General features: G+C 42.1%; 2 protein-coding genes across 2 annotated transcripts; one reads left to right on the top strand and one right to left on the bottom strand.

The window, feature by feature from the left end:
• The first annotated feature begins 464 nt into the window (after positions 1-464).
• On the top strand, positions 465-2,632 carry LOC135492793 (uncharacterized). The gene is made up of 2 exons (XM_064779437.1): positions 465-586; positions 701-2,632. The coding sequence occupies exon 2, from the start codon at positions 703-705 to the stop codon at positions 1,564-1,566; it is 864 nt and encodes a 287-aa protein (XP_064635507.1). The 5' UTR covers positions 465-586; positions 701-702; the 3' UTR covers positions 1,567-2,632.
• Positions 2,633-3,137: 505 nt separating this feature from the next.
• On the bottom strand, positions 3,138-19,239 carry LOC135492792 (uncharacterized). Its single transcript, XM_064779436.1, has 31 exons — positions 19,123-19,239; positions 18,596-18,783; positions 18,177-18,334; positions 17,714-17,856; positions 17,257-17,515; positions 16,883-17,019; positions 16,474-16,801; positions 15,998-16,195; positions 15,532-15,694; positions 15,029-15,134; positions 14,490-14,637; positions 14,082-14,162; positions 13,485-13,607; positions 12,886-13,158; positions 11,524-11,697; positions 11,076-11,342; positions 10,473-10,662; positions 9,925-10,067; positions 9,538-9,648; positions 9,114-9,232; positions 8,693-8,875; positions 8,027-8,138; positions 7,587-7,700; positions 7,155-7,306; positions 6,722-6,901; positions 6,134-6,269; positions 5,402-5,733; positions 5,014-5,240; positions 4,388-4,551; positions 3,741-4,013; positions 3,138-3,385 (listed from the first exon to the last, which is right to left on the bottom strand). Exons 1-31 carry the CDS (start codon positions 19,201-19,203, stop codon positions 3,138-3,140), a joined length of 5,511 nt encoding a protein of 1,836 aa, XP_064635506.1. The 5' UTR covers positions 19,204-19,239.
• Positions 19,240-19,356: the final 117 nt, after the last annotated feature.

Raw genomic sequence — 19,356 nt, 5'->3', positions numbered from 1 at the left:
TGTTCGATACTTACAGAGTCCCACTATTTCGAAGTGTAAATCCAAGACCTCCATTGATGCGCGATGTCCTGCATATAAAATGCGACTCCATAATACAGCATGGCGCATCACGTCTAAAAACATGCATAAGGTTCCAGTAATGTATCGTAATCAATACTATAGATAGCTAGTTAATAATTTGTAGTTTTCTTCAGAGACAAAGCCATAGCGTGCATGTATCTGTACAAGGGCCCGAACAGTCTTGATAGTGCAACGAGCAACCTCCTGAGAAATATTGAAATTTGCACACAACTAACCTCCGGCGACACCTGTCGGAATATGATGATGATTTGTTTTGCCTATTCGAGCCAACCTCGGCATTGAGACACCTGTCATGAATATCGCTTGATGCCAACATATGACATATGTTCCCATATGTTTAATATACTAGTAGTATGTCACATTATATTGCTATCCATGAGCATGTCATATGCATCAACGGTGACAAAATCAGCCGTATGACGATATCGGGCTTACTCTGCCCTTCTCGATTATCTGTCCAAAATTGCCAGGCGAGGACTGCCACCAGCACACCGTCGATTCCAAGGTGAGAATCGTTTTATCCACCGTCAATTCTACAGTGGGCAATAAACACAATCTTAGTTTGACCTCTTCTAGTATGAATGTATGATATTGTTGATTGATTTTTAATCTTCTTCAGATATGACAACATACGCGGAATACCAAGCCATAGCGAAAGCCTACGACGAAGATAAATTGGCCACGTGTTCCAGTCTCTACTTCTGGGTGTTCCTGCGACTTAACAAACCTTTGAAGGACTTACACGTCTTGGACGCCGGGTGCAGGACAGGCAAATACGCCCTGGCGATGTTGGAGGCTGGTGTTGGCCATGTGACCCTCATGGACGAGCATCACATCTTCCTGGAGAAGGCCATGGAGAGGTGTCAGGCATATCTGGACAGTGGCCGCGCCACCGCGACGCTATGCTCTCTTCCCAAGCTACCTTACGAGGAAGGAACTTTCGACTGTGTCATGGTAAATAACACCTTCCACAGAAATCCCCTGAAGCATTCAAAACACTCTTACTTCCAAACAGTCGTACTTGAGGCCCGCAAAGCCTTAAAGCCAGGCGGTCTACTCCTCATAAATATGACCTTTCCGAACCAGTATCAGCATGGATACTGGTACTTCCATCTAGCACAAAATGCGATGAAGTTTTTCGTCGAGAATCAGCTCACCCAAGACGAAACATTAGAAATGCTGAAGTCATCAATGCTAATAGACTCACAGATTGTCGTTGACACCACAGCATTGTACATCCCAGAAGATTTGTACTTTGATCCCAACGGCCCTCTGAATGAAAGAGTTAGTGGAGCAGATTCCTTTTGGGATAAACTCACCGATTCCGAAAAAGGTAAGATTGAAAAAAAGATTCGGAGAATGAGGAAGGCTGGTACAATGAGGGATTATATTCGGATGAAGGATATGGACAGGACCAAGGTTGGCCAAGTGAGTCTGGTGCTGGCCTCTAAACGACTGGAAACAGAAGCGGCACCACTGTGGTAAGGCTACCTTGCCTCTTGATGGCCGCATCAAACAGTAACTACTGCATATTTCGATGCATTTGATGCCTCACGAAGATGAAACGAAGTCGGAAATAGTTCAAATTACGGTTACCCACTAACGCTACCGTTAGCCATGTTAGCGTCCATCATTGTTATTTCTTTCAGTTGGTAAGAGTGAAGGTCAGTCCTCTTGCACAGGCCACCCCATATCTTGCCTAGGATATAGGTTGACAGGCCGCATACATGACAAATCATTTCGCAAACAAAAACAGACACCAAAAGAGTATATATTCATTTATACTTATATTTGCTTTAATATTGTACATAGGTATAGATACTTAGTAATATAAAATGTAGTCTTTTCGAGTAATACTTTTGAACGGTTTGATAAACCTGTATCATATACGAGACAACCAACTACGCATGATTTTTGCTCGTTTGCATGAAACAGAGATCCCTCATCAGTATGAAGGAACAAACTCGGAGTGTTCATTGCAGAGTAAAAACTGCTTCCCACGTAACTTTAAAACAACAGAGAATTGAGTGGAATGTCTGGACGTTTCGAATACTTATCACATTTGGTTTAACCGGCTATGTCTCCGCAAAACAGGAAAGAACTTAAAATTATTTTACCTGGACAATTGATAGTTATGAGTCTGACTGATCGAACGAATCTATCATATCAGTGGTTAGTTATGAATTTATGAGAGAAAAAACTTCTTGAGGAAAAATGAACGCTATTCATCTGAAAAATTGAAATGTCTTCAGTCATTCATTCCTGAGACGACAATAAAGTGTGAAGCGCGAGTGACAATATGACGATTGAGATAACCGTTGAAATATAGCCCTGAGGATATTGAAAACTAGTTAACTCACTCAGGCCAATCGTACAGCCGGTGTATTACAGGAAGGGAGAGTCCCAGTGGCACTTGTTATGTTGGGGGAGCAAGGTACTAAAGTTACAACCTTATTCACGGTTTTCTTGGCCGAAGGAACTGACCACCGTATTCACAAGGAGTTTAGTCAATGGACGCTTCTTTCCTGTAATACGTATACACAGAGTCCACGGTATCACTCCGGCATTGTTCTCATTTAGTCCCGGTCATGACCAACAGACCACAATCCACATAAAACAAAAGCACAGCAGTTATACATAATGCAAATATACCTCGGTAAGCTGCATATGTAGAATACATGAATTTCAAATAATTGATTTCACACTTCCACCAAGTCAAAGGATCAAATAGTGATAATGTATATAGTTTGTAATTTTAAATTTCTCAAACATAAAACCCTTTAATTCATTAACATGGATTCCGGTAAGAAGAGTGGCAAAAGTGAAACATCATTTTTGTTCAAACATTCGAATTGCTTACTTATGACAGAGAGCAAACGCAATGTTTCAAAAAACCATCATCGTTATGAAAATATACAAATCGAAAAAATTTTCAAGCATAATTACTATTCATGATTGGTTTTTTTCATTCTATTTTGGTACTATGTACATTTCAAGAGAAAGTCCATTACATAGGCTACATGTGTATGCTCATTGACATGCGTGCGACCATATCCTTACATGTGAACTACCTTCGATTCTGGCTCACCATTTTTACCAGTTGATTTTACTTTGGAATCCGGATCACCATGATAGGTGTACGTGGTGTTATCGTATGCGTACATGGTCGGCTTGCCCATCTCAATGTGGTCCACTTTGATGACGTCACGCTGCTGGATGCGGCAGATGAAGAAGATGAACATCCCGACGAGAAGGGCTGCCAGGACTCCTCCCACAACGCCACCTATTATTGCACCAGTGTTATCTGAAGACAAAAACAGATCGGAATTTTTATAGGCGATTGTCAGAGATCGTAGAAAAGTCGACGATCATTGACAGACCTCTTCTCTCGCCACCAGTTACAGTTCCGTCCGAGCCGCACAAACAAAAGATAGGCACATCAAGGTGCAAACGGATATTAAATGGAAATCAAAGTTACCTAGTATACTTATTTCACCCAACTAATGGAAGCTGAACGATAGATGTACGTGATTCCGAGAAATAAGAATACGTGTGGTCACAATCAGCATTTCGAGAAGGGCAAGATTTGTGCAATACCAGATACATGTATATAAAATCCTAGCACAGTTGAAGAAACTGACAATTACTCAGAAACTTACCAGCACCTCCGGCACCATCATCAGTTGTCTTTGTACCGTTGCCATCTGGTGTTATTGGCGTCGGGTTGTTCACAGCCATGAAGACAGATAAGTGAGACGACTTGCAAATTACCTTCTCCCCGTCACATCCGCCGAAGGTCACGCCGTCTGTCTTCCAGGTTCCGGTCGCCTGGTCCTCGTATTTACATATGTGGTTTTTGCAGGTCTTCCCACTCGTCACTGGTATCTTGACCTCGACCGGCTCCGTGAGGCCTTTCACACCAACTTTCTCGCCTGAAAACATTTGAATATTTTTTTCGGGCCAATGGAAGGGAAATCTGCTTCAGCAATAATGGTTCGATGATGCATTGATACACATGCTGTTCAGCTGGTTTAGGTTTATTTAATACCATAGTCAAAGATGTGAGAAGTAGACTTTGATACACACATTTACTGCTAAAGCACGAAACAGCCTTTAGCAATAGTAGTTAGCTTGTTCCTTTGACAGCATAAGAAGCGGTCCAACACTGCTGAACGGCAAAGTGTGGTTTTTAGTAGATTTGGAGCAAATTAAGACTTCGGGTAGTACCACACCCAATGGCAACGGCTTCAGCGGGGCACTATCTCCGTCATAGTTTCCATTAGATCTGATCGGACCCCGTACTTACCTGTTGCAGGGTTATTACACGTCACATCCACAATATCTGTAGACTTCTCCTTCAAGTCAGCGGCAGAGATGGTACCCCTCGTGTAGCCAGCGGCGTTGAAATGAGTTAGAACAACGCCGAGATCGTAGCACTTCTTGACACCATCACAAGTCCAATCAGAGTATCTGAAAAAACACCAAGGATGGATCAGAACTTTGTTATTCTTTGCCTTTCGTTTGTCACCATGAGAGCATGGATCCGGGCAGCTCCCAGGCCCCCTCCCCTCCATTATCTCGATCAATTTCTTCAATGTTGTCTCTACAATTGTTCCAAGAAGTTGTATTCCGACCTTCCGCTGTTAGGCTCGCCTCTGGACTGTGTCTATATCGCAAAATCGGCTCTAAAATGTGACTATCTAACGAAAATTTCATTCAAAGGAGATAATTTCAATCAAGTTGCATTCGGAAGGAACGGATGTTCCATGTCACTTCAGCTTGACTCGTGCAGAGTACTGAAGACAGGAGAAGATTCCGGCAAGTGTTACATGTAATGAGCCATATGGCTGACACCATGATGTTCGTTTCTCGGATTGCTTAGATTTTCGCGTTAAGCCTCATGCGCCACGATGAGCGGGATGGATTACTTACGTCTGTGACATCTCCTTGGGGAACTTCACCTTCACTGGTCGAGCAGGATCACCACCAGTTAGCTCAGCGCTGAAGTCATGTCTTGCCGTTGTACAAACGGAATTCTTCGTCTTCACCTCTAACTTTTGGCTCACAGCTCCACCCTTGAATAATCCCTTGAATGCATTAGCCTGGATTGCTGAATATTCGTTTTCAGTGAGAGCTTTTGCGTCTAACAGATCTTCCGCCTAAAAGGAAAAGGAAATCATGAGTTACTGTACCGGCATATCAGTTTATTTTTCATTGCACATCCTTTTTGCGCATCATGATTTTAAAACTATCTGCTGCAAGTGTTTGATTTGTGTTTCATTTTCAATTAATCAGGCAGGAGACGAGAACAGTTACATACCGCGTTCAAAGCCGCTTTGATGCTGGTATTGCTGATACCTTCTTTCGCACCTTCTTCTAACAGTTTCGCAATCTGCCCAGCAAACTTCTTCTGATCGGCAGGAACCATCTGGCTGATATCAACGCCACTCAGTTGCTGGCAGGCCGTGTCTATTGTACTTTTACTCAAAACACCTTTCAAAACAGATTCAATTGCTCCAATCGCGTTTTTCTCGCCATCTGCGGTTACAGATATCGCCCTCTTTCGGCGCTTTCCGGCACTGATTGTGATTCGGATTCTTATGATGAACTTGTTGAAGTTGCTGTTCATGACGAGAGCGTCCAAATATGCACCTTAAACAAAACAGGATTATAGTGTTTTTGCCAAGTTGGATGTTTTGACGACGGATATGGCCAGGTGGTTGTGGGATGTGTAGCGAGATCCATTGACATGCGGTCAGTCGGAGTCAGTAACGACGAAGGCAATTCTGATGAGGTCTCTGGGACAAACGAAGAAATTTGTGGCAGCTTTTGCAACCACAAAGAACGACGACGTGTGAACTACAAAGTTCTATCGTGCAATCAAATCCAGTGCTAATTGACTATCGCGACACTTGTAAATAAAAATAGACTTCTCTTTAAAAACCCACTATCAATGAAACCATTTCCATAATTTTTTCCATTTCTTACCAATCGGGAATCTTATATTTTTAAGTGTAAGAAGTCATGATACCAGTCATGGCCAAATCCTTACCAATCAGTTGAAGCCGCAAGTATTTGGCCATCATCTTCACCACCAAACCGTCAAGGGTGCTTTGATCTTGTTTTATGGGATTGACCACTACATCTGCGTTGACAAAGTCGAAGCAGTTGCCATTAGTATCACAAACCTAGAAAGAAAAGCGGTGAAAACGCTTTAGGAAACAAGTCCAATGAAATGGTTACGCAGGAGATGAGACGATCTACACCCTGTGAACATTAAGATCAGCTACTTCGTAATAATCCCTATAAGTTATCACAAGTCCCAGACCAAATCCTTCACTACAGAGAACCAATTGATGACACGCAAACTGAAATTGCCTCATGATCATATTCACAATACAGGGATACTGGTGACGGAGGCGGACCTGAATAGGCTACATGTTGTGACGTCAATGTGATGCTGTTATCGATCACCAATATTATATATGATATGCAGCAAGTCAGTAGCGTGTGTAAGCAAAACTGATGTCCATGTTGAATTGATGATACTCTCTCCCTATATGTTTGGCAATAAACGATGACGGTTTCCTCAGCGTGTTTTTGCAGCACTTCACTGCTAAGTGGCTAGAGGTTGACGTACCGTCGACACAAATGTGATCTTTCCTTTGCTGGTTGCCTTGGGTCCGGGAATCTTCGCCGAGGGAGCCTTATTTTTGGGTGCCAAAGTCAAATCGCCATCATTGGTTGTGCGATATTTGAATGTGTAGGTCAGGGGGTGTTGTGCCCCTGATGCCACACATTCAGATGTAGATAGTTCGATCTAGCAAGAAAATAATGACTTGCAGGTTAAAGAAGCTACCTCCAAAGTTTCGTGCAGGGCCCAGCTGCTCAATGGGCATAAGACAAACGCAAGCGTAAGCTGAATTAGACGTTTTATCCTTCAGTTCATTTCATATCAAGTTAGGAGTTAACGCCGCCGATTAAGCAACTGGATCTTCGTATACAGATACATATATGTAACTGCAAGAATTAGGAATGTTTGGGAACCAATTTGAACATGACAAAAAGCGTACCTCGTCTGATTCCATGTAGGGTGCGAGAGAAATGGCTACAACGCACCCAGTGATGACAGGTGCAGTTTCCAATACAACTAAAGAGCTTGAGTCGGAACTGGCAGTTAACACTTGCAGGCTGAATAAAAACTTGGCACCAGCATTTAAAGTACCTGGAGAAGAAATCATAGTTATGATGGAAAGTTTGCTTACTGCAACTGCTGTTTTTAACATAAACAAATAAATGAATATAACCTCTTGTAGAGTGATTTAGTACTGTACAACCTTACCACTCGGGTAAGACCCCGAATGTTTGGTTGTTGCCAAGTTGGCAAGTTGCCGCCAATTCATGGCGTCACTAGGGCCAACCGGGGTTTTTCGCAGACCTATTTTTAGAAGAGACACTGCTCGCTTTCAGAAGAAGTTTCAATCGATAGTTATTGTCCTACTAACCAGGCGGTAAAACCATCTTATAGGTGGATTTCTTTGTGCCGCCAATCACATGCGTCTTTTCCCATTTAGTGTCCAACTCTGTGACGGCGTAAACGTCTTTTCCATCTGAGGATTCTAAAGAGGAAAAACGCACAACATATGAAAAAGATGAAGACTTGAGTTACAAGATGTTCCAAATGGATATTACTGCCAATGCCCGTGTGATTTGAGAAAAGGGTGCTTCTTCATTAAATGTGTGACCACTTTACTTAGTATACATTGCTTTTGCTAAAATGTGTTAATAGGATTTCTTCTCGAGGACAAACGTCAGGCCCCGAAAAGGGGGTCAAATTACATATGGCAATCCCTTCCCTACTTAAAGGGGTCAATTGAGAACACTGCTACGAGTACTGTCACCCCTTAGATTTGATGGGGGCGGTCAGGGCATCGTATATACTCACTGTCGAGGCTTGTCCACTTGGCGCTGGTGATTGCTTGAGCTGACTCGACGAAAGCAAGCACGTTCAGTCGTCCAGACGAATCTGCCATGCCTTCGATGGGAATGAAAATAACCTGAAACAAAATCGTTTTGTACAATAAGCATGTTTTTGTTATTTCATAAAGGTCTCGAAACCAGTAAGCTGTAGGCCTACCCGATTGGTAAGTTTGTGATATTGTTCGATGTTAAGTTCTACTCGTACGCGCCGAGTGAGAATCTCCATGAGTGACACTGGTAAGTGTATCTTTACGCGTGGAAACTTCATAGAGGTTGATAAGAGGAGACTTTCCCGATATCCCGTTTTGGTAAGTCCCGGTCCCGATTCCTGATAAGCAATATTGGACGAATCCAGACGCTAGCTATTGCTGGTTCTGAATCCTGTTATCAGGTTGTCTATCCTGTCTATCTTTTCGCTCACCCAAGTGTCCAGAACTGACAACGCCACCTCGTACAAGTGGTGTATTTGTTACTGTCTCAGTCATTACGATTGACTCGAGTTAGTAAAATATCAGTTGTTATGGATGTAGTTTTTAACACCGATGTAAATTTTGGTAAATATGGTTCATTTTACTGCTCGCGCTTGATTCCTTTCCAGTTGAAGTACAACCGAAAAGGCTGAATGTCTTACAGAGGGAGGGTCTCCAGCCACAACGTTGATCTCTTTGATGGCAGATGCTGTCCTCGTGCCCTTTGATACCTTGAGGGTGAATGTGTACACGGTATTGGGGATGAGGATAGTAGGGTCCACAGTGTACTCATTACCGATGAAAGGGTCAATTTGCTTGTCGCTGATTGTCATACATGGACCATCCTGAAATGAAACAACGCACCAGTCATTCAGTTGCCCCTATAAAACGCTACATTCCATTGCTTTAGGAGAATAATCGTTTCATGTTCAATCTGGGATAGGCCTGGGCCACATACCTACTTACAATCACCGCTGATTATAGAATCAAAATCATAACTGTAATGTCCTTTCAAAGTGTCAAATTCAGGGTTAAGTTACTCATCAATAGGCCACAAATAGGTTCAGATCAAACTCTACATACGGCTGTTTGACAGAACCACTTGCAGCTGATTTTCTTCGATGCGTCTCTATCCGGATCGATTGACTGAATGCAGGATATATTAGCTGGTTTGGAAGAGCTTCCTAGCTTTGCTGGTGCATCTGAAACACGCGATGAAGGTTATCTGAATTCACAATCTTGATATATGCAGTCGTTGTGTTCGAGTTAACTACATGTACATTGCGGGTGGACTTTGAAAACGCCCCAAATCGAAGGGTGTACATGTAATACATGTACCACAAATAGTGTGGATCAGAATTTGATAAAACTATACACGTTTATGTAGAATTATTTCTTTTGATAGTACAACCACCATAGCCCCCAGGTTCAATGAGGGAGAGCAAAGAAAGTTTCATTCAGCGCTGCGGTTTTTTTTGTTTTTTTTCGTTAGAGGGTAATTACTTACTTGAAATAACGGCAATGAGAGGTCTCGAAAGGACTTTCAAATCTAATGTTTTGCTGACTGTTGCTCCTGAGTTTCCGATTGACAGAGTAACACTAAGTTGGACAGTGCCGACTGAAAATGGTTGGAAGGAATTAAAAAACAACATAACATGAGGTATCTTCTGTTTGCTTATAATCACTGTGACCATATTATTGTTAACGAAGCTCATCAGAAGGGTAGTTTCCCAAAATAATGGGGCTTATGTACGATGTATGTTCTAGAACACGGTTGACGCTACTTCTATTTTCGAGGAATGCATATTTTGAGAAATGTATTCGATGATTCTACGTTGCATGAAAATGATCCCGGGTTTCTGTAGAGACGGCGTAGGGAACATGAATAACTTACCATTAAGTGTGTATTTTCTGAATAGATAACACCTTGCGTTGGCCTGCTTCGGGTCCATACCGGGGAAGCTCCAGACAAAGTTGACTGCTCCGTTTGTCTTGCAATTCCCCCCGGGAAGCTCTGCTTCAGCACAAACCGAAAAACTGCAACATTAAAATTACAAGAGGCATAAGAAAAAGTGAAGAAGGAGAACCATCTTATAAACCGTCGCGACTAATAGAACATGATAAACTTTGATTTTTTATTTTAAAGTTCAGGCCCAAGCCGAGTTGTTAGTCTGAAAATTAAAAGTTTTATGGGATTATCTATAAGAGATAACGTCTAGGCTAGTTTAGCTTATCGGTACACTATGTCATTCAGGTACTATCCCACCACTGCGATTTACTGCATCATCCGTGATTTGCCACGATACGGCAGCTTTCTGTGTTTTGTGCTGAGTGGGGGTTATATAGGCGCCATATTTCATTGGGGATATCATACTTTTGAACAAGCGGGTCTAGTAGCCTACTGGACTGACGCCGGGGTGAAAAGCTGATGGTGGTACATACGTGTCACTCCTCTTCAAACCTGTCACTCCTTTATCACTTATCAAGCTGACTTTCGGGATCGGACTTGGATTGATAATGAGATTTACTTCAACAAATGTTGTCTTGTCAAGGAAGTTCGTCACCGTCAATTTGACCTTGAAACCCGTCTGCACATCCGCTCCTTGAACGGTTAGCTTGCCTTTCGTGATATCTTGAAAATTGGAACAGGAATGTCAATAAGGTGATGACAGATGAGTATAATCGACAACGTACTAGACACATGTGTCGTACCGCGATTGCCACGACGTCATTGAACCAGTATTCATGTTCGAGCACAATAAGGACCTCATCTTGGTAAGATCTGATATTGTTACGTTCTCATGTACATCCACCAAAACTCAAACTTTTGATTACATCGTCCCTTCCCTGCTTGAACTGGCCGCCCGTCCCTCCTGATGTCGGAGTCGCGGCCAGTTCATTAAAATAAGATGCATCACGAAGTTAAACATTAAAACATGGTTAGAATAGTGTATCAAAACCTTTTTGTAATCTCGTTCCTTATATGAGTATTACATTGCGAGAACGCAGTGCAAAATGTACATGGACTTAGAACTTAGAACTTACTAATTTTGTTAGGACCGAGACCAGCGCCGGTGGCAGGGTCGAAAACTTCGAATTTAAACACTTTCCATGTCCTACCGGCGGCCCCGTAAGACTGATCACCCAAAAACTCAAGGACGTCGCACCCTGCTGCCTCGGTAGCACCTGTAAGGATTGCCACGGGGTCTTTGGCTTTGTCCGCCGCTGCAACCTTTTCCGTTCCTGTTAGAGCCTTCGAAAGCTGCTGCCCGAACGATTTCACTGCATTCGCCTTGAACGTTACCACGGTATCTTAAAATACATACGCTTATTGAGGTAAGCAAGCGCTTTGACAACGGTTAACGAAATCTGTTTGCAGAACACTACTCTAACTGTATATTGTGTGTCGATTTATTAAGTACGTTTTCGAAATTCTCAAAAATAACTGCAGCTTTAATCAAAATGTTGCATTTACTCTTCAAGACATACTCACCGATTACAACTAATGATGTTCCTTTACCAATTAAAACTCGCAGTGACTTGACACTCTTCCAGTTTAACTTTGTCGCTTTGTCACCGAAAACACTGAAGTTGTCAAACATATCCGATGTTTTTTTTAACTTTCTCGTCTCAACTGCGCTAGTGAACTCAATGTCGACATACGCGCCTGAAAAGAGGTAATTCCTTAATGCACCAGAAATAAACATAAAATGAACATAACCGGGGAGGTAAGTAACGCTAAGATACGAGTAGCACATGCGACTGGGTCGAGATTACACTCAATGTCTGGAGTGCAACTGGGTCGAGACTAGATTCAATGACTTCACCAACAACGTCCTGATTGTTACTTTCAAAAGCACTGTCCTTGCCTCAGCTTCATTTACAAGAGGCTCTCTGAAGATCAGAAACAAACATGGCCGCAGCCAGAAATAACACGAGTGAAAACTTACAACTTTGCGTATCAATAACACACATGAACAATGTACATCAATATTCAAAGAGAAATTACTAACTGTTTATAAAGTGGCAAAACAGTTTCAATTAGGTCACGAAGCCTGCCAAAGCTCCCACCCCTCCTTGAAGTAAGTTACACCGAGTTCGAAAGACGCGCCGGGCCGCGAATTTTTTTCCTGAACCTTTCGGACAGTAGTGTGCATTGTACACAGGTTCTCAGCCAATCAGAATCCGATAACGCTTGTATTGGTTTGTGCTTGTTACTCAAATTGGAAGCATACAGTATCAAAATATACTGGAGGAAGACCATACACACGAGGCAGTATCGAAAGACAAGTCTCATTGCAGAGAAACATATTCCTACTGGAGGAAGACCATTCGCATGAGACAAGTCTCATTGTATATTCATACTCGATATGATATCTGAAGGACTATCCCTTGGATCTTGGAGATGGGCTATTGTTATTGTCCTTTCTGTAGGTATGTTGCAGGCAGCAGAAATAGCACAAATATCTAAAATCTAAATAACAAGGGAAAAGAAACTCATTATGAAAATAAAATATAAAGAATAAAAAAGAAAAATGTCCACAACCGGATTCGAACTCGCGACCTTTGGATCGAACACGGTATTCTGCCATTTCTTACGAGCGCTCCACCAACTGCTCTAAAGTTTCTAAGACTTCTGACGTCATGTATTTGTCGAAATCTGATTGGCTGAAAGTCCCTGTACAAATGTACACTATAGTGTCCCCAAGGTTGAGGAAAAGAAAATTCGCCGCCGGGCCACAGAATGACATAAGATTTGGACCCATGATAGAAAAGGTTGTGATCCCCGTCACAGTTAAAATTACACCAGTTCTAACTGATAAGGATGTGGAAGCAAATGCTTCACTATACTGACCACTGTCACTAAATTTACACGACTTGACCGCCGGGGCAGGCGCCATGATCGGGAATGTGAAGGTTTTAGTCAAGGGATGATATCCACCGTTCACTGAAGCAAACACCGTTAGTTCACGAGATTTAGGGATCGCCAAGTCCAGCTCACATATGATCTCTGTGGCACTCTTAAAGGGGACCTCCATGACGTATCGCTGTAAGGTAGTCTTGCTATTCGCCTTGATTTTCGCTCCTTTGCCAATCGCTGACTTGAGGGTGGTGACATCATAAAGACCTGGAAAAGAACAACGTGTCAATAACTATTGTTTATTGGTATTGCAGTTCACACCGTATGTACGTATACTTGCAAGATTGCGTTATTGCCATGATATGCAAAAACCTTAAAAAACTAATCTCAGTACCTTTTGTGAGTACTGACCATACTTTCTCAAGAAAGACAGGGTGTCCAACGCTCGATTCAAGAACTTCTTCTTGCGAACTTCCTGGCAGAATGCATCACCTCCAAGTCACGATCCTGCATCAATATCGACTAAATTTGTGAATGTTGGCATTGAAAGCATGAAATTTTATGAATGAAAGCGCCCAATCTATACAGTATACCTATAAAAACGCATACGATCTTCTTCGTGTCCTCCACATTTTCAGTCGTAAAAGTAAAGGTATACTTCGTCTTCACCGTACTAATTAAAGCTTCCTTTGGTGTGAGGTCGATAACCTTGATTTCTGCAAGAAAAAAAACACATGAGTTTTGAAAATCAAGATCGCGTGAAAGGCTTTACCAAGCCAGGCTGTTACAAGCAGTATATACCTACTCATGTTGAGCGTTGGGTAGATGCTGACATCATTATCAGCACACTGTAATTCTCGTTATCATATGCGAGAGACAATCCGCTCTTAGAATTAAATTTTCTCCTGAATGGTGAATCTGGGCCAAGATGAACGAGGCCTCATGGTCTTCCGTTTGAAATACATGTATATGAAAGTTGTTCCCATCTGATCAGGGTTGGTGCCATATTTCTCTCAATGTGTGGATACACAGGGTGACAACAGTTTCCGAAATGAACAACCCTCCGACGACAGAAAGAAGCTTGAAGAGATTTAGAGAGAGATATTGGTAACAACTACTTGAACAGCTGAAATAAAGTGAAAAAAATGAAATAAGACAAGCTGTAACCAATAGCATGTTCGTCAACTTACTAGTACTGTCAAACACCGTGAGTGCCAAACTTTTTTTTGAAAGAGTCCCGCTTGCCGTTTTGGTAAACACCTGATAGGCACCTGCAATTGAATAAGAATAATGCATTAGATTTAAATTTTGATTTTAAAAGACACCTCTCCCACCTTCAAAGTTTGAGTGACGACAATTGGCCTTGTGCTTTGTTTTCTCAAAAAGATAGAGAATGCATAGTGTTTTGGATCTTATTTCAAACGTGAGCACCATGGTTTAAATATCACTGTATACAAAAGTGTTGGACATTTCTAACATATTTTTTTGGAGGGATATGAACTTAGTCAAATGCGTTTTTACCCAACAACTCTTTTATGTAACCTGAACTGAGGCATCTTCCTTACGTTTTGCTGGATGACTATAGCTCCTACACTTACCTGCGGGAAGTTGAAACGTAGCTGTCGTTAGATTTTGGTTATTTTCTATAACAGCGCTGACTTTTAACACCTCTTTACCAGTCGCGTCCTGGAAGACCACTTCATTCACCTTACCAACTACGAACCCAGCACCTTCAACTCGAATGGTCTGAAATTATCATTCAAAAACTATTGTGAAAAAAGAAAATCTCCCGGTGAGATTTTGTGTAAATTTCTGATATTGGTAAGTAAATACTTCATGGATCTGATTACTCTTGTCAAACAACTCATTTCGGCCACCTTGATAAACAAGGCGAACAGACAATGAGACAAGTCCCACCTAAAAAGTGGGGACTTGTTCGTTGAGATGCTGGAACAAACGACAGAGCTATGGCGGATTGTAACTGCTGAACTTTTACACTCTTCTTTTTGCCGCGAGTATGTCACGCCTTTGTTGGGCAAAAGAATCTACATGCACAGTGATACCTTGGCCGCCGTATAGCTCTGTGTCCACAATGTAAAGGCAAAGACAATAAGGAACAATTAGGTCCACTACGCACCAGGTCTGTAACAGAAGGTATGATATCGGGTATCACTTTGCTTGGGACGTTTTGGCAGGTTGTTCCGTCACCCCCGCACTTGCCACACGCGTCTATTACCGCACCGCTGAAAGTTGACAGAAAGGAAGCTCTATACAAAAACTGCTATGTTTCAGATTTCGGTAGTATTTGCTCTTTTGTAGCACCACTTAAAAATAACAGAAATTAGTTGATATTTCAAAAAAGCCATCGTATTCAGGTTTTGATATATGCACGTATTAAGATGTTGAATGTGTGTACGAAAGGGTCAACAATCATGCGGTACATTAGCCTCATAGCTTCTTGGGTTAGTAATCAAGGAAGCGTAGAGAATATTGCCACCTACAAACGTCTTAATAATGTTGTTAACCAATCGAAAGAATGATAGTCCAAATGTATCTCAGTTATTGTTGTTATTCTTAGTCACCCAGAGCATATTTAAATAGTTGGCAGGAAGTGATGAAATCGTCATTGTAAAATCTTACCCGTTTGGTTTCTGATTGCAGTCCAAGCAAGTGTCCCCCTTTCCACCACAAACACCACACACGTCCTTGACATCCGACAGTGTCTTATTGGTTGTTCCATATATGCATTGATCGCATGTTTCAGTGGTATTCTTGGCAATATCTGCCCCATTTTTCTTCATGGCTGAATAAGGCAAAATAATACCATGGTTACAGGTTATAACCAAAATGTGTTTTACTGATTTACACCCTTTTGAAAATAATGTAAATAACACCAATTTCTTATAAAGGACAATTTTTTATCAAGATAAACTCGACCCGTATTGTCACCGACGATAAATAGTAAACCATCTTTGCTAAAGCGTTGGGTAGTCGTTGGTCCAGCAACCGGGTGCTCTCTTTTGGCTCGCACAGTTAGCCAGATTACTCTCGGTCATTCTTATGCCATCACAGTAGCAATAGAATATCAGTAAGAAGAATAACTCACCAAATGGCGAATGGCACGTATTCGCGCAGTCCATATATGAACTTCCCAGAGGTCCCCACGTAGATTTCTTTGCGGCAAGCATGCATCGATTGCAGGAGTCTAATTCGTTAATTTTGGTGTTGTTGACGATGCATCGTTTGCCGCAGTCTGTGACATTTTCGAATTCTGTCATTGTCTCATTCTTGCCAGTTAGGCCATCTGAAACAAGACTATGCTTTCATTATCCTCATCCCGCAGAACACTTCCCAATGAAATATCATGTAGATGGCGTTCGATAAATGAAACAATGTAAGAAAAAACGGTCGGATTTTAAGCCTTCTTGTGACATCAAGAGTTTCATAAGAATATCGGTACAGTCTCATGAAGAAATTTGCAACTATACTCAAACTTCACCAGTCCCGAGTGTCCTGTGGATTCTAAAGTATTTAGCTTGTTTCTGACGAAGATTGCCTCACCTGTAAATAAAATAGACTTACCAATACAGTACTGAGAACATAATAATCTCGCCTTCCCATCACAAACACCCATACAATCTGCGCTGCATGGATCACAATTCAACAGCAAGGAAAATCCGAGTCCGTTCGTCTTATTACTTGTAACGAAGCTAACCGAAACGTTACCATTGTACCTAGCCACGAATAACTTATCCTTCTTTCCCTTGGCGTACTGTTTCTTGCCGCAGATGGTGAGTGCTTGGTCTTTGTCAGTTCCTCGCTTCTCCTCAAGGATGGTGACAGTGTCCTTATCGCAAGCGGCTGCCGTACCTTCGAGGTCGAGTTCACCATCACCATACATTACCACTCTCTGAATAGAAACGAGATGCATTGAAAACACGATTTATTTACTAAAGTTTCCAAACAAAGTGTAACTTGAATTCGAACGTACTTTATTTGGACACATGATATTCCAAGAGCAGTTCAGACCATTTGGGTACGGCAACTTATCGTCATATCCGGGGCTTTGGATCCTCATGTTACCGTTGTTGGTGACTTCGACTGTTTGTGGTCCATTGCCTTTGCAAGCTGTAAAGAAAATTGGTAATAATTTATTTCGGCTTATTTTACTGAATCAGCAATAAACGACATCCGGCATGATGAAATTCAGCCAATAAGTTTATATTCGATTAATTGACGCATCAGGTCTGCAAATATACTAGGCGGACTACACTGCCGTGATGGTCAAGATAACATGCCACCATTATATGCACAATTAAACAATAATAGAAGACAAGTCGTTTTGATAAGTAAGCAACATCGTACCTGGTGGAATAGCCCCAAATAGCTGACAGACTAGTGAGAAACCTCTCCCAGTCGCTTTGTCCGTGGTCATGTTCACCGAAAGCTCAGTCTCAGCCTTGATGGGCAGGTCTAGAGCCTTCAAGTCCGTCCCATATGTCTTATTAACGCAGAAGGTTTCAGCCGTGCCATTTACATCTTGCAAGACGAGTTTGTCTCTCGGGCATGCTGTATTGGTGTCGGCACTTATTTCGAATTGACCGAGGAAGCCGCAGGCAATGCTCTGAATACAAGAAACAGATATTTCAATCGAGGCGTACACCAGAATCAGTCTAGTTGCTGAAAGTCTGTCTAATTGTGGAGAGATCAAGTGTTTTATGGTGCAAACATCAGATCGCGTGACCTTCTGCGTTATGTTTATCTTGGAACAAACCATTTCCTTCAAATGATTGTACAATGTATGTCGCTTACTAACACTTACGTATTTCTCTTTGTTAAACTGGATCGCCCATTCTGCCTTCGCATTGGGATGAACTGGTATCTTGTTTTTATATCCAGGGGTTGTTATGGTGACTTGTTTGTTCTTTGCATCCATGGTGATTCTCTTCACAGCGCCATCGATTGCTGGAAGCATAACAGGAGTGTCATAGTAAATATTTATACTCTCTTCCAGAAAATCCTCCTGCCCTTTGTTTGAACATGCAAGGCATTCTTTGGTAATCTGACATTGAAATCGTTTATGGAATCTTCCTTCCTGGACGACTATTGCATGGGACTCAATATTCGCTACACCTTCAGAGGTAGATTAAACAGAAAAGCTAAAAGTGCAAGAACATGAAACTCAAAAACGTTCGACGTTTTATCGTATTTCCTCCAATCACTGGACAAACCTTCACTTTTGCTGTACAACGCCAATTCTTTTAAATTCTTTTTTTTCAACTTACGTCCCTTTGGCTTGACCAGCTTCACCTTGAAGTGGGCTCCTTTCCCCACAGTTTGCGCATCTGACACAAAGATCAGTGTCACTTTGCCACCAGCCACAGTTGGGTAGTTGTAAGGATGACCGTAGGCAGCCGCCGCAATAGCTGCACGACTCCACCTGCTAAAAGGAGATAAGGGGCAAAGATTGGTATGGTGAAGATACTTGTGTGGAAGCAAATCCGTACGAGCAAACATGTGAAAAACATGAAATCCTCCATCCACTGGTGGTAAGTGTTTTATTGGGGAAACTCGAAATGTGCCTATATGCTTAATAAATACTGCCCCAGAAGAAATGGCCCTTCAGTCTCTTTGACAAGTAACTCAACTCACTGCAGGTACTTGTGAAACATATCGTACAGAATATATTGGTGTATTATCCTACCTGAACGTATGTCGCCTTCTTCTACCTTTCCCTTTTCCGCTGTTCCCTTTCTTAGGTGGTGCTACATTATAATTGTATGTGCCACAAACGCGGCCCATCAGGTTCCCTTCCTGCTCGAGTTGGAAGTAATCCTTCGTACATCCCGTACTGGCTTCAAGGTCAAAGCTTGCAAATTGTCCCTCAAATGCCTGGAATGAGATTTGGATGCAGATAAGCCTAAATTTTGGGTTCTGTTGTAAATCTGAAATGTTTTAGCGCACTCAACCAATCGTCCAATGCATTTCCTAACGAGGTAGTGTGGGTGTTGGTTTACGGAGCAGCTTCACTTCGCCTGTCACCGCGGTTGTCCTCACATGGTGGTGAGAATAACTCAGTCTGTCGAAGTATCTCTCCTCCGGTGTTTCCGATTTCCACTAACAATACTGCGTAGATCGCCCAATACTGTTAAATGAGATTTCCTGAAGCAATGGTTTGACGCAGGTAACAAACACCCTGTTCTTAATTGTCGCTGTACTAGGTCAACTTACCAGACCCGCCGGTAATTCGAATTCCCACGAGCAATTCTTGTTATTCCCATACGCTCCTGAGGACGCAAAACCTGGCGTCATAATGTCTGCAGCATCACCTTCCTTCAGAACTATCTTCTTAGGCTTGGTCGACGAACATGCTGCGAGAAAATGTCAAAAATCAAAAGAGGAACTAGTGCCTTTTATGGCTGTCGCGCATATTATTGTCTTTTTTTTTGTTTTCACCAGTGTGAC

This window comes from Lineus longissimus, chromosome 8 (assembly GCF_910592395.1).
Source record: "Lineus longissimus chromosome 8, tnLinLong1.2, whole genome shotgun sequence".
In the NCBI taxonomy this organism is placed as follows: Eukaryota; Metazoa; Nemertea; class Pilidiophora; order Heteronemertea; family Lineidae; genus Lineus; species Lineus longissimus.
Note: the sequence above shows the minus strand (reverse complement) of the source record. Positions and strands in the feature narration are given on the sequence as shown.

What these genes read in the sequence shown, in the direction of transcription:
- LOC135492793 (XM_064779437.1), top strand. Translation starts at nt 703, where the DNA reads ATGACAACATACGCGGAATACCAAGCCATAGCGAAAGCCTACGACGAA.
- LOC135492792 (XM_064779436.1), bottom strand. Translation starts at nt 19,203, where the DNA reads ATGACGCCAGGTTTTGCGTCCTCAGGAGCGTATGGGAATAACAAGAAT. An exon ending in ATATCATGTGTCCAAATAAA is followed by an intron (nt 16,802 to 16,882) that starts GTACGTTCGAAT and finishes GTTTCTATTCAG; the next exon opens with AGAGTGGTAATGTATGGTGA. An exon ending in CCCAAGGAGATGTCACAGAC is followed by an intron (nt 4,552 to 5,013) that starts GTAAGTAATCCA and finishes GTGTTTTTTCAG; the next exon opens with ATACTCTGATTGGACTTGTG.